At 43.4% G+C, this 25,820-nt stretch overlaps 1 protein-coding gene across 2 annotated transcripts in view; it reads left to right on the top strand.

Annotated features, from left to right (window-relative positions):
* RBM17 (RNA binding motif protein 17) overlaps window positions 1–25,495 on the top strand; it is a 44,734-nt gene extending 19,239 nt beyond the window's left edge. For both annotated transcript variants that reach the window (XM_073619380.1, XM_073619379.1), the window contains exons 6-12: window positions 3,656–3,712; window positions 5,453–5,591; window positions 12,555–12,706; window positions 14,145–14,224; window positions 14,332–14,430; window positions 20,395–20,467; window positions 24,976–25,495. In XM_073619380.1, coding sequence (XP_073475481.1) covers window positions 3,656–3,712; window positions 5,453–5,591; window positions 12,555–12,706; window positions 14,145–14,224; window positions 14,332–14,430; window positions 20,395–20,467; window positions 24,976–25,073 — 698 coding nt within the window. In that variant the 3' untranslated portion in view covers window positions 25,074–25,495. The remainder of the gene's footprint in view (window positions 1–3,655; window positions 3,713–5,452; window positions 5,592–12,554; window positions 12,707–14,144; window positions 14,225–14,331; window positions 14,431–20,394; window positions 20,468–24,975) is intronic.
* Window positions 25,496–25,820: the final 325 nt, after the last annotated feature.

Genomic DNA, 25,820 nt, shown 5'->3' with positions numbered 1-25,820 from the left:
CTATGTAAAAACACGGAAACTACGCCACTTCCGGTTTACTCTGCTACCAATGGCGCAGATTAAAAGAAAAATGACAGTATTCAGAATCGCCGTTTTTGGCGATCTGAATACTTTGAAGTGCAAAGGAGGGATTTGAGGTCGATCCCTCTATAAAAAGGACCTGTCACCACCTATTACTTTCACAAGGGATGTTTACATTCCTCGTGAAAGCAATAAGTGATCAGAAATAAATATATATATATATATATATATATATATATATATATATATATATATATATATATATATATATATATATATATATATATATATATATATATATATACATTTTTTTTTTTTTTTTTTTTTTAAAGGGACAGTGTAAATAAAAATAAATGAGAAGAAAAGAAGCAAAGAAAACGCATGTTAGTCGCGCCCGCATATGTAAATGGTGTTCAAATCACACGTGTGAGGTATCGTCGTGATCATCAGAGTGAGAGCAATAATTCTAGCAAAAGGCCTCCCCTGTAACTCTAACCTGGCAACTGTTAAATTTTTTTAAAGCGTTGCCTATGGAGACTTTTAGGTACCATAGTTTGTCGCCATTCCCCGAGTGTGCGTAATTTCAAAGCATGACACGTTCAGTATTTATTTACTCTGCGTAGCATCTTTCACATTACACAAAAAAAATGGGATAACTTTACTATTAAGTTTTTTTTTTTTTTTTTTGTTTTGTTTTTTTTTTTTAATTCATATAAATTGTCTTTTTTCCCAAAAAATTGCGTTTGAAAGACCGCTGCGCAAATACCATGTGACATAAAATATTGCAACAATCGCCATTTTATTCTCTAGGGTCTCTGTTAAACAAAAAAATTATATATATATATATATATATATATATATATATATATATATATATATATATATATATATATATATATATATATATATATATATATATATATATATATATATATATATATATATATATATATATATATATATATATATAAAATTTTTGGGGGTTCTAAGTAATTTTCTAGCAAAAAAAAAATACAGATTTTAACTTGTAAGCAACAAATGTCAGAAATAGGCTTAGGGTTAAACTGATGTCTGCAGTGTGTTACTCCCGTTTAAACATTCATTAAGGTGCTAGGTTTACACTATTGTGAATTGGATGTGGGTTCCCCCCGCATCCAATTTGCAATAGCAGGAGATTTTGACCTGCTCTCTATGGAGCCGGTTCATAAATCTCTGGTGCGAATTGCACAGGAGCCCTGTGCGTCTTTTGGTCTGTTTTCAGGTCCAAATTCAGCAAAAATTTTGGGTTGAAATCGGAACGGGGACGCACCGGACCCCTGCTGTGAGCCGCATGCGAAGATAGTGTGAACCCAGCCTAAAGTCTTTGTTACCCCAGCATTTCATATTCCTGACATGTCCCTGCTGTGCAATGTACTTGAATGGAAAGGTATCCTGTTCTATTTGTATTGCTTTGTTTGTGTGAAATCCCTGGTGTTCCTGCTAGTCCCCTTGCTTTCCTATTAGAAACTGACCACACTAAGCTGGAGAGCACAGCGTGGTCAGTTCTCTAGCTATGCTTGGAGCTCAGCCTGCTCTCCAATGATCAAACTTGTCCTGACACCTCCCGCACAGCCATTCACTGGAGAGTTCAGTGTGCTGTTGCTACTCCCCCCAGCTCTTATGCAACAGAGATTATGTGATTACTTATATAAAAGGAAAAAAAGGTATGTTTTCTTGTGTGTTTTTTTTTTTTAATCTAAATGTCTTGCCTTTCATTTTAGTTTCAAAGGATAAGTTCACCTTTGAGAACATGTTACATGTCCCCCCCCCCCCCCCCCCCGTGACCGCAGTATGGGGAGAAGTTCCCCCATACTAGCTGCCACTATTTGAAAACAACAGGGCCATGTGGTGCGGGATTCATAAAGACACACAGCTCCATGTGCCTAAATGAACTACAAGCCCCGACATCCTTGTCGGCTTGTAGTTCTCAATGAACTACCATGGTGCTGTGGTAGTTCGAGTCTTCCTGTCGGGGAGTATCGGCTTACCCATATGGGATGTACTGGTAAGCAGATACACTGACAGTGTGCAGGAGACCTGCATGACATCAGCCATCTGCTGATCACTGGTGCAATGCTTTCCAAGCTCCTGCAACAAACGAATAAATACATTTTTTATTTTTACCTGCAAAAAAAAATTGCATTTTATTTTTTTTTTTAAAGTGACCTTATCCTTTAAACCAAATGGGTTTTTACAATCACTTTAATCATTGTTTTACTTTTTATAAATAAACTTGTTAATTTGATAAGGATTACTTCATACATAACTGGCATAGATATTTTGACGGTGACTTTGTCTGAGCACATTTGCAGTCTTTCTAGGCCTTTTTTTCTTTTTCATAATTCCAAGCTAAATAGTCAGATTTGGTCATTCTTGTACAGGATTTCCAAAATGAACAGAAACCAATCAGCAATTGCGCTAAGTTCAGGTTTTGGCATGTTTAGGGATCATAGATTTGTTTATTAATGCTTCAGTTTGTATCTTTTTTGTTCTGAGTCTTTATAGGACAGAAATATCAGTTTTGTCCTTGGTATTTAATCAGCGATGAAAGTTGTTGTTTTTTTTTTTTTTTTTTTTTTTTTTCTATTATGTTAAGAGATCCTTTTTGTTTCATTATGTAATTGAAGACCACATTGAAAGCAGCCATTTCCTGACCCACTGGGCCACAAGCTTGCTATAGGGCATTGTAGTTCAGCCTTTTCAGGTGCACTGTGACTGAACATGCTCCTCTGGTACTGTTATGTGATCTGAGAGTCTGGAAATGAATGCTTCCAGCTGAAGCATCTGACATGTATTTTTTTGTTTGTGTTTATTAATGGTTCATTATAGAATATTAGATTAGTTATTACTTGTCATGAGAGAAAGTAGTTTGCACTTAACCCAAACCAACCCCACCTCCCTGTTTTGGATTAAGAGATTTAATGATTGCATGTTGAATTGAGCACAGGCATCAATCCTGCTTTATCCGTATTACTGGGAGATGACATGAGCTGATGGCTAACTCTGGGCCAACTTCTCTCAAACTCAAGGGCATGTGTGATCAAAAAGAGAAAATCATTTGTGAATTAAAATGAATAATACAAATCAATGAATCTTTAAAGAAAGATAAAGAAGGTAACCCACCCATTGACTGTTATTTTATATATATATAATGGTATTACTGCCTTTCTTACCTTTTGCAGTGTACAATACGATAATAGTTTTTTGGGGTCTTTTTCCTGTCCGCTTTTCACCTAGAGTCCCTCCTGCATTTGGTAGAATTGAACACTTTTGTGTACACAAAATCTGTACCTGATTTTCTTGCATCTAGCTTCATATTTTTTTACCTGTCTTACTTTATGCCCTTGAGGTGTGTGTGTCTATGTATGTGTATATATGTGTATATATGTGTGTGTATATGTGTATATATATATATATATATATATATATATATATATATATATATATATATATATACACACACACACACACACACACACACACACACACACACACACACACACACACACACACCCCAGAATGTTTATTTAGAAATGCAATACATTATTAAAGGCAAATGACCTATTTATACGTTTTGGTTTTTGTTCTTTTACAGCAATGGGAGGTGCAGCTATCGCACCACCTACATCACTCGTTGAGAAGGACAGGGAATGTAAGTATTGCTCTGACATACAGTAACTTACTCTGTACTGCCACTAGATGAAGTCTGTGATATCCTTACAGCTTTAAATAGTCTGCCATGCCTGTTCCTGGGTTTTCCTGCAGTATGCATGCAAAAAACCTAATATAATTGTGTTGGTGATACAAGTCTTGGCTCCTTGTTGCATGCTTTTACTTCTAATAATAGGCCATTTACAGACATTCATAACCAACACGGACATTCTAACATTTGCAGAACTGATACTGGTATGGTGTGGTTTAAGCCCCTTTCACACTACCGCAACTTCAAAATCACGCAATTTTGATATGATTTCAGGGAATGCCTGTGTAACTCGAATCAAAGTCGGACCAAAGTAGTACAGGGACTACTTTGAAGTCGGTGCGACTTGAAGTTGCACAGATATGAATGGTACTCATTCATATCATCATGCTACTTTGCAGTCCCAAGTCGCAGGACAAGTCGCACAAGTGTGAAAGGGGCCTTAGAAGTGCACCAAATCAAAAATGCAGAATTGACTTGGCTGAAAACCAAAAATGACAGTTTTAAAAAAAACAAAAAAAATCGATCTATTTATCGGCACCTTTAGTGCAAGAAAAGCTCAAGAAAAATGCATCCCTTTAAATTCTATGCATGTCTTCACACTGGTCCTTTGCACTGCTGTGGTGTTTAAAAATCTTTCTTGCTGCATTTTTGGTCAGTTGAAAAAAAAAAAAAACGTACCGCCCTGTTACAATGCATTAAAAACACAGCAATAATGCACCCGTGTTACATTTCTGATGCAGTTTGAGTGACATGACATGTGAAAAACACACCATAAGCACAGTAAAATCGCATGCATTTTTGGCACCATTATCTGCACCTTTTTTTCTTTATCGGTAAAATGCCGAAAACACCATTTTCGGACGATTGTTTCGGCCGCTGAAATTTCGGTGCATCTCTAGTGTGGTTGTTTGCTCCTGTTTTAGGAAATTGCATCCTCTTGCAAGAGCAAGGTAAATCTTTAAAGAGACAGTAATCTGATATTTTACTTTTTAACCTTTTGAAAAATGTAATGGCATAGTACACTTTCAAATGTGTTTTTTTTTTTTCACTAGGCATTCGTGTAGTTCTATTTCCCGTGGGCTGAATTTTGTCATGTCATGGCTGATCAATTCCCCTATCTCCAGGCATTCAGCTAGCTTGTTCTTAGGTGCTCCTTGTCACACAGCGTCCAAAGCATGTCCTACATTCCCTCTGTGTTGCATCACAAATGTGGGAGTGCTAATGTGATGAAACACTTCATGGTGAGCCCTCTGTTGGGGATTATTTACACTAGTGTTGCCTTCTGAAGAGTCATCCATGATGGATTGCTTTTCAGAGTGCATTTAATAAACTGGCTGAAAGCCCAGTTGGCCCACTCCTGCCTAACATCCTTAGGTTTGAAAAATCAAGGGAACCAGTTTGAAATATCTCGGTTGAACAGCAGCTACATTCAGTCAGACATATAGCCCAGCAGGTGGATTCATCCATCTATACGGTATAAACTGGGATAGAGCAAACTATTCGTGCTTTTTTCCTTCAGCCTGGTTGAACACAGAAAAAAAAAACTGTGTAAGGCCATCCTTAGTCTCGACCTTTGACTCTTTTGATGTGACATAAATTATAAGGTGGGAGTACACATGGTACAGGCCTTGGTGGAACCCATTTTCTTTGTGCAGTTTTTTTTATTGCATCTGTTCTCTTTTATATTAGCTATAGTGCCAGCATACGATGAAGAGCCTAGGCCCCGACCACCCGCGCCTAAAGCTGCTATTCCTCCCCCTATATATGATGAACCAGAGCGACCGCGGTCTCCAACTGGGCCTAGTAATTCCTTTTTAGCAAACATGGGGTAAGGTTAAAGACATGACATGATTGATTCTCTTTTCTGCTATTTTTTATTTATTTATTTATTTTAGTGGGTGTCTTTTCAGTTTGAAGTTTAACTGAAACCATGAGGTTCGTTTTACATACATATACAGGTGCGTCTCAAAAAATTAGACTATCATTAAAAAGTTAATTTATTTCAGTAATTCAGTTCAAAAAGTGAAACTTGTATATATTTATATAGATTCATTACACACACAGAGATTTCAAGCATTTTAATTTTGATGATTATGGCTTACAGCTAGTGGAAACCCAAAATTATGCATCTCAGAAAATTAGAATATTAGATAAGACCAATAAAAAAAGGATTTTTAATACAGAAATGTCGGCTTACTGAAAAGTATGTCCATGTACAGTATAGTATGCACTCAAGACTTGATCGGGGTTCCTTTTGCATGAATCACTGCATCAATATGGCGTGGCATGGAGGGTGATCAGCCTGTGGTACTGCTGAGGTGTTATGGAAGCACAGGTTGCTTTGATTGGATACAGCACTCTGTGAACAGCCAGCATCTTTAGCATTTTTAGCTTCTTTAACCCTCCTTGTGGAGCGTTACAATGACTGTCTTCTGGACAACTATCAAGTCGGAAGTCTTTCCCCTTGGTTGTTTAACCTACTGAACCAGACTGAGAGACCATTTAAAGGCTCGGCAAACATTCAGAGATGTTTTGCGTTCATTAGCTGATTAGAGTGACACCATGAGTCTACAATAGTGAACTTTTCTCTAGTCATCTTCCAGGACAGCATAACCTGAGAGATGACTGGTCCACCTGACAGGAAACACAATCAACATACAAGGTTAAAAGGCCCCTCCCTTCCCCCTGCACCTCAGTTCTTGATTGTGTTTCCCGGCAGCGAAACGTTTGTTGTTTTTTTCTCAGACCTGAAGCTAGGAGCGGATGGTCCCCCCCCCCCCCCCCCCCGAGGGCTGGATGCCAAAGCCGGGGAGGGTGGCGGGTCCAGCCATGGCCCTGTCCTTCTCAGGGGGTCCCCCCAATGGCTGGGGGAGAGAGTCTTCCCGGCAAGGAGCCTCCCGGGTACAGAGGGGTAGCCCGGAACTCCTGTGAGCACATACCTCATGCTTTTTCCTTCCACCCAGTCAGGTACGGAGGTGATGAAGGAACTGGAGCTCAGGCTGGTGTCTAGGCCACAGAGGGGGTAGAGGACGCCAGCCAGGTCGGTACCTTGGTGCCTTGTAGGGCTGGTGGAGGTCCTGGACTTCATAGGGAATGCTGAAGCTCCTGTGTATGGAGCAGGCATCCCAGGGTGGAGTAAGATGGCGGCGTTTCCGGTTCCGGGCGCTGTAACTACCGATCTATGCCAAAATGGCGGATTCGGACACTAGAGGCCAAAATCCTCCCTCAGACAGCGGCTCTCCAACAAAATGGTGCCGATCATCGGTGTATAGGAGAAGACACTCAGCGCTCCAGGGAAAAGCAGGAGGCCTCACGATACTCCTCTCTTGAGGTCGTAAAACCTCACAAAGCAGCAGATATGGATGGAGAGGAGGTAAAAGCTGCAACCTTAGCCCAGGAAGAGGCCAGCGGTGGTGAGTCCTCTTCCGTTTTTGTGGTGAAGTAAGAGGGGTCTTACCTACACCATAGGGGGGGAGTGAGAGAGAGACACAGACAGTCTTAGGAAACTGGTTAAAGTTTGGACTTTGTCTTTTTTGTCTCCCTAGATCCTGGCGGCTCTGCTCAAGGGGCTCACAAGATGAAGGGCAAAAATCCCCCTCCTCCCAGGTCAAAAAGATGTGGGAATTGTAATAAGCTCCCACAGGACCATGGGAAACCTTTTTGCTATAGGTGCATACAAAAACTGTCTAGTAAGGAAACCTCACAGGTTATGAGGGGCTTCCTTGCGGTACAGTCGGAGATGCTTTCTACCCTCCAGTCTATTAAGACTGCTATAGCACCTAAAGGGGAGGATAGAGAAATCCTGTCCTCTAGAGAAGGCACTTCCTCTCAGGAAGGTTTTTCAGACAGGGGTCAGAAAACCTTGCAAGGACCCCCTTCCTCTGTCACTTCGGGAGTTGAGGGGTTTGAGGACCCAGAGGATTTAGAGGAGAACTCATTAGAGGAAGGTGTAGACACAGACGCTGACAGCCAGGATAGTGACAGTCCTAGAGCTAGTAGCCACCTCTTTCCCGTGGAAGACATGGGGCAGTTACTTAGGGCGATCTATGCCTCTGAGGATATCCCAGAACCTCCGGTTCAGGCGTCGGCCCGGGACAAGATGTACAGGTGTTTGGGAAAGCCTCAGTCCAGGGTGTTCCCAGTTCATCACGCCCTAAAGGAGGTGATTTTGAGAGAGTGGAAAGACCCGGAAAGAAAGGTTCTTAGACTCAAAACTTGGAAGAGAAGGTTTCCTTTTGGGGAGGAAGAAGAGCAGAAATTCTTTAAAATCCCTAAGTTAGACGCAGCTCTGTTGCAGGTTTCTAAAAAATCTGACTTGTCTTTTGAGGATTCAGGGAACCTAAAAGACCAAATGGACAGAAGGGCGGAGGCGCTTTTGCGCAGAGCATGGGATTCCAATGCGGCTGCCATGGCTCCTGCTTTGGCATCAGCATGCGTGGCAAGAAACGTGGACGCATCGTTAGGCAGACTTTCTAACCATGTTTCTAAAGGCAGTGATTCCAAAGAAATCACAGACTCGTTAGAAATAATAGGTAAGGCTGTGGCATATTTGGCAGATGCGGCTGTGGAGTCTGTCAGGAACACAGCCAAATCTGCGGCCCTCCTTAACTCCGCAAGAAGGGCAGTCTGGGTCAAATCATGGGAAAGGGACCATATGTCTAGATCAAGGCTATGTAGTTTGCCCTTTGAAGGTTCACAACTCTTTGGACCTGGCCTGGATCAGGTGCTGTCAAGGTCAGCAGAAAAGGGAAAAAAGTTCCCGGTCAAAGCTAAAGTAGTAAGGGGCAGGAAGTTTTTTTGTCCCTCCGTTAACCAGGGTCAATTCAAAGGAAAAAAGGATGCGAATAGGAGGTGGGGAAAGGGAAAGAGCGCACAAAAAGGTAGTCTGCTCTTTTCTGGACCTAAAGACGCCACCAAGCAGTCTAAGTGACGCCAGCATCAGGGTAGGGGGGAGATTATCCCACTTTGTCCCTCAGTGGAAGAGAATCTCCGAAAGCCCCCTATATCTTCCAGATTGTAACAGAGGGATATCGTTTGGAGCTTCTCTCCCCTCCCCCTCAAAACTTTTTTCTGACCCGTCTCCCCAAGGAAACTTCAAAAGCTGCAGGGCTGTTGGACAGCTTGCAGGGATTGGTGTTCCAGGAGGTGATCATCCCCGTTCCACCGGAAGAGCTTTACCAAGGGTTTTACTCCCATGTATTTGTCGTTCAAAAACCGTCAGGGAAATTTCACCTGATATTAATTCTCAGGAAGTTGAACAGGTTTTTGCGACAAAAGAGCTTCCGGATGGAGAGTATATACACGGTGCGCAGGCATCTATTAAGGGGTGCGTTCTTAGCCACGATAGATCTAAGGGATGCTTACCTTCATATCCCGATCACCAGGGAACACCAGTCCCTGCTGAGATTCGCAGTCCTTACGAGCGAAGGGATTCAGCATTGGCAATTCCGAGCTCTTCCCTTTGGATTAGCTGCAAGCCCAAGGATCTTCACAAAGGTCCTGGCGGAGGTTGTAGCTTACCTACACCTACAGGGGGTGTCCCTTATACCCTACCTAGACGATCTTTTGGTATACGGGCAATCCCTAGAGCAGGTGGAGATAGACGTAGGCAGAGTGATTTTCACTCTGGAGTCCTTGGGCTGGATAGTAAACAGAGAAATCTTCTCTGGCACCGTCCCAAATAAAAGTGTTCCTGGGATATCTGGTGGATACAGAGGTTCAGAAACTGTTTCTTCCAGAGGAAAAACTATTAAAGGTGGTTACAGCAGTATCCTCTTTAAAAGAAACCAGGGAGTGCTCTCGCAGGCATATCATGAGGGTCCTAGGTCTAATGACCTCGTGTATTCCAGCGGTTCCTTGGGCTCAGCTCTTCTCCAGGGAGCTGCAGTTCTTCATTTTGTCCTCCTGGGACAAAAGGAGAGAGTCATTGGATGCAAGGGTGTCTATTCCAACAAGAGTAAGGACCTCCCTAGATTGGTGGCTGGATCAGGACAAGCTCAGGGTGGACCTACCCTGGACCAGTGGAGTCCCACAAGAATCACTACCGATGCAAGCGCTTGGGGCGCTCACCTGGGGGACATCCAGGCACAGGGGGCCAGGACGCCTTCTCAGGCAGGGGCATCCTCCAACCACAGAGAACTCTTGGCGGTGGGCCAGGCGTTAGTATCCTTTGGAGACAGGATTCAGGGCTTAGAGATCCAAGTCCTGTCAGACAATGTGACAACGGTCTCTTACCTGAATCGTCAGGGGGGCACCAGATCCAGGAAACTACTGAGTCTAGTCCTGAACATCTTAAACTGGGCCGAAGAGAATCTTCAGTCCATATCGGCGGTTCACATAAGAGGAACCGCCAATGTGGTGGCAGACTTCTTAAGCCGGCAGCCCATCCTTCAAGGGGAATGGGAGTTAAATCAGGAGGTATTTCTCCAGATAAGTCAGATGTTCGGGACTCCGGATATCGATCTTTTTGCCCACAGAGGGAACAAAAAAGTGGATCGTTTTTTCTCTCTCAACAGAGAAGGGGGATCCCAGGGAGTGGACGCTCTGTCTCAGGACTGGGACTTCCATCTAGCATACGCTTTTCCCCCACTAGTCTTAATACCACGGGTCTTACAAAAATTGGCCCGCTCAGATTGCGGACTGATCCTTATAGCCCCATGGTGGCCAAAAAGGACCTGGTTTGCCACTCTGAAAAAGTGGTCAATTTCTCCTCCGCTCCGTCTTCCGATCAGACAAGATCTTCTCCTACAGGGGCCAGTCCTCCACCCCGACCCGGGATTCCTCAAACTGACGGCATGGTTCTTGAGGAGGAGATCCTTAGGGGTAAGGGGTGCTCTGATAGGGTAATTGAGACCCTCTTGGGCAGCAGGAAGCTGGTCACCAGGAGGATCTACTCCAAGGTGTGGAATTGCTTCTCACAGTGGTGCCGTGATAAGGAGGTGTCTTACCCTTCAGTACCGGTGGTACTGGAATTTTTGCAAGCAGGGGTGGATCAGGGGATTTCCCCGAACACCTTGAGAGTACAGATAGCAGCGTTATCTGTATTTTTGGATCAGAGGCTCGCACTAGAACCTCTGATTAAGAGATTTCTTCTGGCAAGGTAGAGGGTAACCCCTGTCAGAATGATTGTATTTCCTCCATGGAATTTATCTCTGGTTTTGGAGGCGCTGACGAAAGCACCCTTCGAACCAGCGCAAGAGATTTCAGTTAAGTTTTTGACTCTTAAGTTGGCGTTTCTGTTGGCCATAACCACGGCCAGAAGGGTGAGCGACCTACAGGCCCTGTCAGTTAAGGAGCCTTTTCTGTTGATTCTGGAGGATAAAGTGGTTCTTAGACAGGACCCACTATATCTTCCCAAGGTCGCATCTAAGTTTAATAGATCTCAGGAGATTACTTTACCCTCCTGTGATAATCCTAAAAATGAGAAGGAGAGGAAATGTAATTTATTAGATGTCAGGAAATGTTTATATATCTAGATAGAGTAAAGGACTACAGAAAGTCGAATCATCTTTTAGTTTTATTTAGCGGCCCTAGAAAGGGAGGGCAGGCGTCTAAATCTACTGTGGCTAGGTGGATTAGGTAGACAATAATATTGGCCTATGAGCAGACCGGTTCCCCAGTACCAGGGAACCTTAAGGCCCACTCAACAAGATCCTTGGCGGCCTCTTGGGCAGAGAGAGCTGGGGCCTCGATAGAACAGGTCTGTCGCACAGCCACTTAGGTGAAGCAGGATACCTTTTTGAAACACTATAGAGTGGAACTGCTGTCGCCCCAGGATCTGACATTTGGAAGGAAGGTGCTACAAGCGGTGGTCCCACCCTGAGGTAGGCCTTGAACTCCTTGTCCATCCTCTCAGGTTATGCCGTCCTGGAAGATGACTAGAGAAAATTGACAGTTACTTACCGATAACTGTTTTTCTAGGATATCTTCCAGGACGGCAGGCCTACTTCCCACCCATGTTTTAATATAAGTACTACGGGAAGAGTTTCTCTCTGTCACCCGGATAACCTATTACTTTGGGAGAACTGAGGTGCAGGGGGAAGGGAGGGGCCTTTTAACCTTGTATGTTGATTGTGTTTCCTGTCAGGTGGACCAGTCATCTCTCAGGTTATGCCGTCCTGGAAGATATCCTAGAAAAACAGTTATCGGTAAGTAACTGTCAATTTTTCACAATATTCTATTTTTCTTAGATACTGAATTTTGAGCTTTCACTAGCTGTAAGCCATAATCATCAGAATTAAATGAAAAATGCTTGAAATATATCCACTCTGTGTGTAATGAATCTATAAAATATGAGTCACTTTTTGAATTGAATTACTGAAATAAATGAACTTTTTGATACTCTAATTTCTTGAGGTGCGTGCGTGCATGTGTGTGTGTGTGTGTGTGTATCTCTATACTTCCAATAATATCATCTTCTTCCTTTTTTTTTTTTTTTTTTTTTTTTTTTTTTTTAGTATTAACAAACTCCATTTCCACGTTTCCCCCTTCTCCTTCCAGTTGTATCTGGAACTTATGCAAGAGAACGATAAGTAGGGTTTTATCCACACTCCCACTTTTTTACCATCGTCAGACACATATACAATTTTTTTATGTTTGGTTAAGGCAATTTTAAATGCACATTTAAAATATGTATGTGTAAAGTTATTCCCAACCCCTTTTAAATTCTTTACAACAATTCTCCAACACAACAAAAACACAGAAAATAAATTAGAGAGTTGCTCTTTAGGCTTGAGGTGAAGTAATTTAATTTTCCTTGCTTTAATTGTTTGTGTTTCTTCCTGATTCACAGTGGAACTGTGGCTCACAAAATTATGCAGAAGTATGGCTTCCGGGAAGGTCAAGGGTTGGGAAAACATGAACAGGGCCTCAGTACTGCATTGTCTGTTGAGAAAACCAGTAAGAGAGGAGGCAAAATTATCATTGGCGATTTAGCAGACAAAGGTGTGTTGCTATGGTTTTATTTTTTTATCTTTCCTATACAAAAGTTGGGATGTAGGCATTTTTTTAAATATAAATCCATAGTTAATTTGCTAAAATTTCTATCAGCGCCTGTTAATATAGAAGGTGTAGGGTTTTAAAGCCTAGATTTACAAATAAGCACAAGGGACATTGCTTACCTTCAGCTGTGTCCTTGTTTAGCAGAAATCTTCCTCCTCTGATGCCCCACTACCTCTTCTGCTGTAATCTTCGAGTTAGACAGGGGTTAATACTCCTCTATGCATAGAAGACATACTACAGCTTTTATGAACCAAAAATGATCTATGAATAGAGGACAGGCAAATGATTGAAAGGTCTGCCCCCTTCAATCATAGACTTAGCTTTATTCATAGAAGCTGTAGTACGGCTTCTGTGAATAGCTGTGCTGGGTGGAATAGACAGGTGTAGTCAGGCACTCTTGATGCGTGCCTGTGACAACTCCCATTGTGCTATTGACCTCTGCCGCACTGGCAGATTACGGTGGTGGAGGGAGTGATGAAGGACCACAAGGGAACCATCTCACAGAAGGTAAGTAATGTCCCTTGTGCCCATTTTTTTAAAATTTTTTTTATTTGTTTTAAACTAAACTTCGGCTTTAATGAGAAGCAATTATTTTACCTTGACCTCTTGCCAACTATGTAACACACATATGTGGCTGCAGGTATAATGGGCTTGAACACCCAGCTGCTGGACATATGCGCCCACGTTGGCACACTGACAGAGCTCTCACCGATGGCTCTTGATCACGGCTTCTGATTAACATCCAGTGGACGGATTCCTGATCATGTGACTGCTGTGAGAGCCAATCACAGCGATCACGTGATGGAGAAGCTGTGCTGCCCTCCACTTAAAGTAGAACTAAAGGAACATATCTTTTTCATTTTGGATGAAGTTAGGGACCCTCGTCATATAATTTATTTATTTTTTCTGTGTCCTATTGGGGAGATTTCCCTTTACTTCCTTTCCCATAGCCCAAACAGGAAGTGAGAGGAAATCACTCTAACATGAGGGAATCCCTGGTTGCTTCCGGGGTCACCAGAACTATTGTGGTGGAATGTAGGATTTTATTTTGATGATACCTGTAAACAGGACAAATAGAGAGGGTTTTCCCCTTTTTAGCTATACCTTTTAAAGGGCCATCAGGTGGTGTCGTGAAGGGGTTGAAAAATTTGCATAGACAATATAGCTCTTTAGATCAAAGGAAAGATAATGAAATCATGTTGTTGACCAAGTGATATTCCTGGCACCTCTGCACCCCCTACTGAGTGCTGCTAGATCATCAGGGACTTTGGAGTTAAAAACATTTATAAATGAATGTGCTATAGCTTGAAATATTAATACTATGTGTAATTACATGTAAGATTCCAGTGGAAAGCTTAATCATTGCATTTCTGTCCTACAGCTGAATCTGCAAAGAAAGGAACTGATCCCAACCCTTTAACAGAAATACTGAAGTGTCCCACTAAGGTGGTTTTATTACGGGTGAGAACAAGCATTTACAATCTTTTAGGTTTGATGATGGTTTTGTTGAGCAACTGGCTTTTGCTAATTACTTTTGTTTTTTGTTTTGTTTTTTTCCCCCCTCTCAGAATATGGTGGGTGCAGGAGAAGTGGATGAAGATCTAGAAGCCGAAACTAAGGAAGAGTGTGAAAAATATGGCAAAGTGGCAAAATGTGTCATCTTTGAGGTCAGTGGAAAAGATGAATCAATGTGCTTGTATTGTTCATACATTTCCTGCTTTTAAATGTCACTTGACAAATATAATGAGCTTCTTATAGTAGATTTACCGCTTGCTATGGATAAACAAATTCCACGTTGTTAAACATCATGGCACAACCTAAGCAAAGTTAAAGTGGGAGTAAATCAAAGCCTTTATTAAAAAAAAAAAAAAAACCTGAAGGACCATAGCATAATGTGCTAGTATGCGTCGCATACTAGTACATTATGAATTGCTTACCTTAGAACAAAGCCCTCCCGTGGCGCTCTGTAACCACTGCCAGGGCTTCCATCTTCACCCGTTCTCACCCGTTCTTCCTTCCGGGTTTGCGTGCTTCGGTCATCTGATTGGCTGAGTCGCGATGACGTCGCTCCTAATTTTTTTTATCCCTGGGAAAGGGACACTTTTTGGTAGTCAAATGGGAAACGCACAATTAAAAGATGTTATCAGACAGGGCAGAATAAGGACACGGCAGGAACTAAAAGTTATAAACGGGTGGCAGAAGATCAGCGAGTGGGAATATTTACAGTTAAAACATTTGTAAGTACACTACCCCAACCAATTAGGGATGGAAAGGAGTTAAACCCATTAGAAAAATGTTGTAATATACAAACACCGTTAAAACATCAGATATCCCAAGTATGTGAAATTCTGACAGAGCTAGAGGGACGAGGACCACTACCTTTTTTATAGAAAAATGGGAAAAGGAAATGGGTATAAAATTGGAGGAAACACAAATGGAGAGAATGATAGGAGCGGCACATAATTATGCAACAGATATAAATACAATAGAAGCAAATTACAAGTGCTTGGTGAGATTGTACCTAACACCAGAGAAAATCCATAAATATCAACAAGATAAATCCCCAGAATGCTAGAGGGAATGTAAACAAATCGGCACAATGATACATATCTGGTGGGATTGCCCAAAAATAAAAGAATATTGGCATGAAATTCAAGCATATAAGAGAGAACGCAGGAGAAGATTTTAAACAACCCATGGACCTGTCTGTTTCATGGTACAAACGACACAAAAAGACAATACAAGAAAACGTTAATTCCATTTCTATTGAATGCCGCAAAGGGACTAATACCAAAAAAATGGCTATATGTAGGAAAAACAAGTATAATAGTGGTTGGAAAGGGTGGATTATACTTTTAAGATGAAATACCTAAGCAGCAGAGATGAGGGACAGGTCGAAAGATATAGCAGGATCTGGGGAGGATGGCTGGCTTTTAAGTTATCTGGGAAATTCGTGAAGGGGGTGAAGGAGGTCAGCGGTAACTGAAATAAGAGACGGTAGAGGGCAGATCAGGAGGGGAAGGGGGAGGGTGGGGTGGGAGGGAAGAGGAAAGGGGAAGAGAGAGAATAGGCAGGGAAATGGAGGGTGCTCGATGAATTGTATCTCTCTTGGCTCTTTTTTTTTTTTTCTTTTTGTACTGTTTATTTAGTTTTCCACTACAAAAAAAAAAAAAAAGATTAAAAAAAAAAAAGCCGTTTGAAACAAAACAAAAGTCCCATTAAGAGCTATGGGCCGAAGTGGCGTTTTGACGTCGCTTCTGCCCTGCAATGGTATGGAGCCAAATGGGGCCCATCTTCCCCTCACTCAGCTCCATACTGCAGAGGGGACAGGACCCGATTGCCTCCGCTGCTGCCGGCGGCTCCGGTAAGCGGTGGAGGGCACTGGAGCGCGGCGGAGGGGGGCCTCTCCCGATAAATTCTCTTGCGGCGAATCCCCTGCAGAGACCACTTTTATCTAAAAGTGGACCGCCCGCTGAAGAAAAGGATATCTGGGTTATGGCAGCTAGCTGCTACCATAACAACGATACTCCTCTTCAAATTGCCAACGTATAACGACGGTGGGCGGTCCGTAAGTGGTTAAAGATAGCAAACATGTCATACTTGCCTGCTCTGTGCAGTGGTTTTGCACAGAGCAGCCCAGATCCCCCTCTTTAATCACTCGCCAGTGCTTCTGGCCTCCCCTCCTGCCGAGTGCTTGCTGTGGGGGCACCTGAGTCGGGTTGCTGCTCTGTGTCCATTCAGAGACGGAGCCATGGCCCGGCCCCGCCCCCTCTATCTCCTCATTGGCTCACTGACTTTGACAGGAATGGGAGCCAATGCATTAAGATAAAAACCTTCTGCCTTTAGAATCATTTTAAGAAAGGCAAACAACTTTGGTAGCCCCTTCCCCCAAATTAAGGCTCAAATGCTCATGTAGTCTACGAGAATTCATGTTGAACTCCAGTTAACTGTAAAAATAACCCTTGAGCTGCATCGCTGGTCCTACATTGTGTACATAATGACATAAAATAGCATGCGACCAGAGGAGTGGTGATGAGAAGCGGCTGGAAGGGAGCCTGTGGAAGGAAAAGGTAAGTATTAAAGCTTATCCTTAACCCCCCAGCCCAAAACAGGGGTTCCATGGCAAGGGTTACTTTTCTGCTGTGTGGAGCTGGGCTTTAACAGAGGGGAATACTTCCCTTCTTCCCCACTCCCCTGGCAAGCGGTGCTTTCCTCCGATCCCACTTCAGCCCTGGAATGTGAGTGGACCTCGCATCCTCTCGTATGATGCAGGACCACTAATGGGGGTGAGCAGAGAATGAGCTTGGAGAGAGGAATATGGTCAGTAATTCTACCTTTTGCATACTGACCCTGGGGGGGATTGAGGGTTTATCAGTTAACAGGAGTTAGTGGGGACGGAAAGTATTCAGACCCCCTTACATTTTTCACTCTTTGTTATATTGCAGCCATTTGCTAAAATCATTTAAGTTCATTTTTTTCCTCACTAGTGAACACACAGCACCCCATATTGACAGAAAAACATAGAATTGTTGTTGATATTTTTGCAGATTTATTAAAAAAGAAAAACTGAAATATCACATGGTCCTAAGTATTCAGACCCTTTGCTCAGTATTTAGTAGAAGCACCCTTTTGATCTAATACAGCCATGAGTCTTTTTGGGAAAGATGCAACAAGTTTTTCACACCTGGATTTGGGGATCCTCTGCCATTCCTCCTTGCAGATCCTCTCCATTTCTGTCAGGTTGGATGGTAAACGTTGGTGGACAGCCATTTTTAGGTCTCTCCAGAAATGCTCAATTGGGTTTAAGTCAGGGCTCTGGCTGGGCCATTCAAGAACAGTCACGGAGTTGTTGTGAAGCCACTCCTTCGTTATTTTAGCTGTGTGCTTAGGGTCATTGTCTTGTTGGAAGGTAAACCTTTGGCCCAGTCTAAGGTCCTGAGCACTCTGGAGAAGGTTTTCGTCCAGGATATCCCTGTACTTGGCCGCATTCATCTTTCCCTCAATTGCAACATGTCTTCCTGTCCCTGCAGCTGAAAAACACCCCCACAACATGATGCTGCCACCACCAAGCTTCACTGTTGGGACTGTATTGGACAGGTGATGAGCAGTGCCTGGTTTTCTCCACACATACCGCTTAGAATTAAGGCCAAAAAGTTCTATTTTGATCTCATTAGACCAGAGAATCTTATTTCTCACCATCTTGGAGTCCTTCAGGTGTTTTTTTTTTAGCAAATTCCATGCGGGCTTTCATGTGTCTTTCACTGAGGAGAGGCTTCCGTCGGGCCACTCTGCTATAAAGCCCCGACTGGTGGAGGGCTGCAGTGATGGTTGACTTTCTACAACTTTCTCCCATCTCCCGACTGCATCTCTGGAGCTCAGCCACAGTGATCTTTTGGGTTCTTCTTTACCTCTCTCACCAAGGCTCTTCTCCCCCGATAGCTCAGTTTGGCCAGACGGCCAGCTCTAGGAAGGGTTCTGGTCATCCCAAATGTCTTCCATTTAAGGATTATGGAGGGCACTGTGCTCTTAGGAACCTTAAGTGCAGCAGTATTTTTTTTGTAACCTTGGCCAGATCTGTGCCTTGCCACAATTCTGTCTCTAAGCTCTTCAGGCAGTTCCTTTGACCCCATGATTCTCATTTGCTCTGACATGCACTGTGAGCTGTAAGGTCTTATATAGACAGGTGTGTGGCTTTCCTAATCAAGTCCAATCAGTATAATCAAACACAGCTGGACTCAAATGAAGGTGTAGAACCATCTCAAGGATGATCAGAAGAAATGGACAGCACCTGAGTTAAATATATGAGTGTCACAGCAAAGGGTCTGAATACTTAGGACAATGTGATATTTCTGTTTTACTTTTTTTTAATAAATCTGCAAAAATGTCAACAATTCTGTGTTTTTCTGTCAATATATGGGGTGCTGTGTGTACATTGAGGAAAAAAATGAACTTAAATGATTTTAGCAAATGGCTGCAATATAACAAAGAGTGAAAAATGTAAGGGGGTCTGAATGCTTTTCGTCCCCACTGTAAGCTTTAAGTAGAGCCTGTCTGGATGGAAATATGGGAGCTGCCATAATTCCAGGTTTGGAACACATTATCATCTTTAACCTTTACTACTTTACGGGTCACTGACCATATAAGCATGTGCATGTCAGGTATTCCAGTACTTTACTGGCTGCTTATTTGTTCACGGTCACTGACTCACTAAGGTTTGGACTGTTTAATAAGTCAAAAATAGCAGCTCTCATTTATGTGTTCTGAAAGGTTCACTCTAAGCTGGAATTAAAACAGGCATAGCAGTGTAAGGAAGCAGTACTGCCTTCTGCGTTATATTCTACAATATAATTTGTAGTGACCTCATTCTGCCTGTTACTACACATATATATACATATATATATATACATAGATTGATATCAATATTCATTATAGTTTAGCCTGCTATTGGCTTTAGAATCCACCCACTGCCTGCTTTCAACTACAAGGTGAGAGCGTACCTGATGGGGCACTAGTGTCTCAGTTTCCCCATGCGCATGTAGGGGAGTAGCATCATTGCTGCCCAGCCATTCCAACAGTCAGAGATGGAGCCCAAAAGGAAGACTGGTTGAAGATCGAAGTGCTGGGACCAGCAGGAGTAGTGACACTGCACGGCTGGAGGGCTTCTTTTGACAGGCTCTCACGAGTCTGTCATAATGTGTATGTGGCGCATTATGGCATAAACCTGCAAGAGGCACTTTTTTGTTTTTATTTTGGGAGGAGTTTAATACCACTTCAGTAGCTTTTAAAAACCACCTGTTTGTACCACGTGTCGGTAAAGTTACCAAAACAGGTAGTAAGGTCTTTTGAATCTGGGCCATAGCACCAGAAAACTGTTGGTAGTGCTTTCATGAATTCCCCCAAATGTCTTACTTTACCAGTCTCACGTTGTTTTCCTCAGAAAGTATTATAAACAGTAGAATTCCCTCTGAAATGCTGGAGTCTGGTAGTCTCAGGGTAATTGGTTCCGTTTTACACAACCAGTCAGCTCATTAGCTTTATTCTTCCCATTGCTGGTATCCATATTTCAGCAATCACTGTAGGGGGTGGAGGAGTTCTGCTGCATATCCGCTCCATTCACCCATCCATGCCCACAGACTGATGGGCATTGTATTTTTTATTAGCTGACCGTGACCCTTCAATGCTCCGTCTCACAGACAGAACAGCTGTCTATGAGGTGCACTTAAGATGATTTTTACTACAACCGCACAAGCTATGATTTTTTCTCATTATGAATGTGTGCACGCTACCCAGGACACTCCTTTCTGTACCTGGCCACCGAGTAGATTTCAACTGCTCTTTGCAATGTCACTGGTAATTAAAATCTGTTGTTCAGTTGCATAAGCAATTATTTGATTGAAAATAGGGTATGGATTGAACTTGGGGAGCAGGAGGATTGGGAGCCTTGCAAGTTTGCCTCTGGAGTAGAGCTTTTATTTATTTTATTTTTTTAAATCCCTAATTACACACTTTATAAATGCTCACTTCCCATTTGTGAATCAGCATGAATGTGGTCCTATAGTTTTGCTGGCTTCTCACGTAGACATACACACTATTTTTGTAGATTATGTATAGTAATTATGTTTTGTCTCTAGATCCCTGGTACTCCAGATGATGAGGCAGTGCGGATATTTTTGGAATTTGAACGAGTAGAGTCGGCTATTAAAGGTAAATTGTGTAGCTTGTGGTAAGCATCGTAATTTGCAAAAGTTTTCTCTTGGGAGGGATAGAGCAGCTCTGTGCAAGAGCAGTGCCTAGTAATTATTAACCCAATAATCATTTAGGTGCTGTTTACACTGTAAAAGTTTTTTGTTTTTTTTATTTGTATTGATGAGTGCTCTTTAATTAAAAACGTATTTTCCAATAATAGTGGTTGTAAAGGCTGAAGGTTTTTTACTTTCATGCATTCTATGCATTGCAGTGTCAGGAATAGGGATGAGCCGAACACCCCCCTGTTCGGTTCGCACCAGAACATGCGAACAGGAAAAAAATTCGTTCGAACACGCGAATGCCGTTAAAGTCTATGGGACACGAACATGAATAATCAAAAGTGCTAATTTTAAAGGCTAATATGCAAGTTATTGTCATAAAAAGTGTTTGGGGACCCGGGTCCTCCCCCAGGGGACATGAATCAATGCAAAAAAAAGTTTTAAAAACGGCCGTTTTTTCAGGAGCAGTGATTTTAATAATGCTTAAAGTCAAACAATAAAAGTGTAATATCCCTTTAAATTTCATACCTGGGGGGTGTCTATAGTATGCCTGTAAAGGGGCGCATGTTTCCTGTGTTTAGAACAGTCTGACAGCAAAATGACATTTTGAAGGAAAAAACACATTTAAAACTACCGCGGCTATTGCATTGCCGACAATACACATAGAAGTTCATTGATAAAAACGGCATGGGAATTCCCCACAGGGCAACCCCGAACCAAAATTAAAAAAAAAAAATGATGTGGGAGTCCCCCTAAATTCCATACAAGGCCCTTCAGGTCTGGTATGGATATTAAGGGGAACCCCAGCCAAAATTTTAAAAAAAAATTTACGTGGGGTTCCCCCTAAATTCCATACCAGACCCTTCAGGTCTGGTATGGGTTTTAAGGGGAACCCCGCGCCAAAAAAAAAAAAAAAAAAAAAAACGGCATGGGGTCCCCCTAAAAATCCATACCAGACCCTTATCCGAGCACGCAACCTGGCAGGCCGCAGGAAAAGAGGGGGGGACGAGAGTGCGGCCCCCCCCCCCCTCCTGAACCGTACCAGGCCACATGCCCTCAACATTGGGAGGGTGCTTTGGGGTAGCCCCCCAAAACACCTTGTCCCCATGTTGATGAAGACAAGGGCCTCATCCCCACAACCCTGGCCGGTGGTTGTGGGGGTCTGCGGGCGGGGGGCTTATCAGAATCTGGAAGCCCCCTTTAACAAGGGGACCCCCAGATCCCGGCCCCCCCCCTGTGTGAAATGGTAAGGGGGTACTTACCCCTACCATTTCACTAAAAAACTGTCAAAAATGTTAAAAATGACAAGAGACAGTTTTTGACAATTCCTTTATTTAAATGCTTCTTCTTTCTTCCTTCATCTTCTTCTTCTTCTTCTGGTTCTTCTGGCTCTTCTGGTTCTTCCTCCGGCGTTCTCGTCCAGCATCTTCTCCGCGGCGTCTTCTATCTTCTTCTCCTCGGGCCGCTCCGCACCCATGGCATGAGGGGGGAGGCTCCCGCTCTTCTCTTCATCTTCTTCTCTTCTTCATCTTCTTCTTCATCTTCTTCTTCCTTCTTCTCTTCTTCCTGTCTTCTCCGGGCCGCTCCGCAGCCATGCTGTGGCATGGAGGGAGGCTCCCGCTGTGTGACGGCGTCTCTTCGTCTGACGGTTCTTAAATAACGGGGGGCGGGGCCACCCGGTGACCCCGCCCCCCTCTGACGCACGGTGACATGACGGGACTTCCCTGTGGCATTCCCCGTGACGTCACAGGGAAGTCCCTCAAGTCACCGTGCGTCAGAGGGGGGCAGGGTCACCGGATGGCCCCGCCCCCCGTTATTTAAGAACCGTCAGACGAAGAGACGCCGTCACACAGCGGGAGCCTCCCTCCATGCCACAGCATGGCTGCGGAGCGGCCCGGAGAAGACAGGAAGAAGAGAAGAAGGAAGAAGAAGAAGAAGAAGAAGAGAAGAAGATGAAGAGCGGGAGCCTCCCCCCTCATGCCATGGGTGCGGAGCGGCCCGAGGAGAAGAAGATAGAAGACGCCGAGGAGAAGATGCTGGACGAGAACGCCGGAGGAAGAACCAGAAGAGCCAGAAGAACCAGAAGAAGAAGAAGATGAAGGAAGAAAGAAGAAGCATTTAAATAAAGGAATTGTCAAAAACTGTCTCTTGTCATTTTTAACATTTTTGACAGTTTTTTAGTGAAATGGTAGGGGTAAGTACCCCCTTACCATTTCACACAGGGGGGGGGCCGGGATCTGGGGGTCCCCTTGTTAAAGGGGGCTTCCAGATTCCGATAAGCCCCCCGCCCGCAGACCCCCACAACCACCGGCCACGGTTGTGATGAGGCCCTTGTCCTCATCAACATGGGGACAAGGTGTTTTGGGGGGCTACCCCAAAGCACCCTCCCAATGTTGAGGGCATGTGGCCTGGTACGGTTCAGGAGGGGGGGGGGCCGCACTCTCGTCCCCCCCTCTTTTCCTGCGGCCTGCCAGGTTGCGTGCTCGGATAAGGGTCTGGTATGGATTTTTAGGGGGACCCCATGCCGTTTTTTTTTTTTTTTTTTTTTTTTTTGGCGCGGGGTTCCCCTTAAAATCCATACCAGACCTGAAGGGTCTGGTATGGAATTTAGGGGGAACCCCACGTCAATTTTTTTTTTTAATTTTGGCTGGGGTTCCCCTTAATATCCATACCAGACCTGAAGGGCCTTGTATGGAATTTAGGGGGACCCCCACATCATTTTTTTTTTTTTATTTTGGTTCGGGGTTGCCCTGTGGGGAATTCCCATGCCGTTTTTATCAATGAACTTCTATGTGTATTGTCGGCAATGCAATAGCCGCGGTAGTTTTAAATGAGTTTTTTCCTTCCAAATGTCATTTTGCTGTCAGACTGTTCTAAACACAGGAAACATGCGCCCCTTTACAGGCATACTATAGACACCCCCCAGCTACGAAATTTAAAGGGATATTACACTTTTATTGTTTGACTTTAAGTATTATTAAAATCACTGCTCCTGAAAAAACGTCCGTTTTTAAAACTTTTTTTTGCATTGATCCATGTCCCCTGGGGCAGGACCCGGGTCCCCAAACACTTTTTATGACAATAACTTGCATATAAGCCTTTAAAATTAGCACTTTTGATTTCTCCCATAGACTTTTAAAGGGTGTTCCGCGGCATTCGAATTTGCCGCGAACACCCCAAATTGTTCGCTGTTCGGCGAACTTGCGAACAGCCAATGTTCGAGTAGAACATGAGTTCGACTCGAACTCGAAGCTCATCCCTAGTCAGGAAGTATAAACATGTTTAGTTATTTAAAAAAAAAAAAACTATACCTTTTTAATATCACTTTAAAGGAATCCAGGCAGGGTTTCCTGTTAAAGATGCTGGTTTACACATTTGCCAGGAAGGCATTTTATAAAGTGAAGTCATAAAATCAATTTTTCATGTACCAGTACTGGCTTATAAAATGTTGTCCTATTATTTTATAAACTTACAAAAAAAAAAATCAATGTGCCAGGCCTTGCACAGATCACGGGCCGTTGGCCAGGAAAATGATAGTTGAACCCAGAAGTGGCATAATGCATGTCTAGCCAGGAGAGATCAATGAATTGATGTCCGCTGGTCTTCCTCTACCCAGCGACACCTGCCATGGGGGGTTACCGGCCTGCAGGTGGGACAGCAGAGCCCAGTAAACATGGCAGTGGGTGGATTGGCTGTACAGCCACTGGATCGCTCCCACCTGATAGTCAAAATTTGGCTTGCCAGAGTTACGTGCACTAATTTTTTGTAAAACTCCCTGCTCCTGCGGCTAATGTATGACATATGTCTGTGGCAGCAGTTAAATGATGTCAGTGAGATGAATTGTCCAAAAAAATTTAAAAAGTGCCTTAAAGCGGAGTTCCACACAAAAATGGAACTTCCACTTTTCCGAACCCTCCCGCCCTCCGGTGTCACATTTGGCACTTTTCAGGGGGGAGGGGGGTGCAGATACCTGTCTAAGACAGGTATTTGCACCCACTTCCGGCATAGACTCCCACGGGAGTCTATGCCTCTTCCTGTCCCTCCGCGCTGTCTCCTGGGAAACGCACAGGTCCCAGGAGATAGCGGGGACCAGTTACGACGTGCAGCCGCAATGCTTCACTTTCTGATTTCCTCACCTAGGATGGCGGCGGCAGCTGCCGAGAAGCGAGCGAGTGATCGGCGTCAGCTGCCGACATCGCTGGACTCTGGGACAGGTAAGTGGCCATTTATTAAAAGTCAGCAGCTGCAGTATTTGTAGCTGCTGGCTTTTAATATATATATATCTAACCCAAAATGGCAGGTGCATTGGTAGAACGTCCCAACTGTTTCCTGGGAATATGCTGTGTGTGTGTATGTATGTATATAGATCTCTCGCTCTCTCTCTCTCTCTCTCTCTCTCTCTCTCTCTCTCTGTGTCTATATCTATATCTTTGATGTCCTCACTATATACATTTTCTTATATTTTAGCTGTTGTGGACCTGAATGGGAGATATTTTGGTGGCCGCATTGTCAAGGCATGCTTCTACAACCTGGATAAATTCCGAACACTGGATCTTGGAGAATAATAATGTGGTCTTGTCAGAGTGCTGGGGGCAGTGTGTCTCATCTGCTCTATATGGATAAAGTATCCCAAATTTATCACGTTTACTGTGATGAACATTTTTTTTCTTGTTATATAAAGATTATTTTCTTGTTTTTTATAGGATAATGAAAATTTTTAAATATTGTCCTCTATGGAATGGATTCTGTTCCCTTCATTTAAACAGTGTTTGTGTAAATGTCCTAGGACAAATGGAAAAATTCTTATTTTCCTCAGACCTCTCAGATTTCTGCCAAGCTGTCTTTTATGGTCTTGTGGTTTTTTGTTTTTTTTAACACGTCGCCTTAGAAACAATTTCATACTGATGTAATTATACAATATTGGTGAAAATACTGTAAGCTTTGGTGTAATTAAAATACCGTGTTCTTTTCTGCTGGATTGACTCACTGAATGTAGCCCTGTGTGATGAATATATGTTCCTAAAATGGATTGGTTAGTTTTTTCAGTATTTCATTCTAAGGCTGGTTTCACACGTGCAGGTCCGCCTGTCAGTTTTTCAGGTGCACCTGATCGGACCAGCCATTGCGCTCTATGGAGCGGCGAATGTCAGTGGACATGTCCACTGACACTCGCTGGCGTCTGCCAAAAACTGACAGATCCATCCGACAACCCCATAGGGAACAGTGGGGCTGTGTCTGCTCTGCATAGCGGAGCAGACACAGACCTGTCATCCACCTGCTCAGCCAGGATCAGTAGAGAGATCACCAGATGC

The sequence above is a fragment of the Aquarana catesbeiana genome, linkage group LG03 (assembly GCF_042186555.1).
Source record: "Aquarana catesbeiana isolate 2022-GZ linkage group LG03, ASM4218655v1, whole genome shotgun sequence".
NCBI lineage: Eukaryota > Metazoa > Chordata > Amphibia > Anura > Ranidae > Aquarana > Aquarana catesbeiana.
The sequence above is the reverse complement of the archived record's forward strand: the minus strand, read 5'-3'. Positions and strand labels throughout refer to the sequence as shown.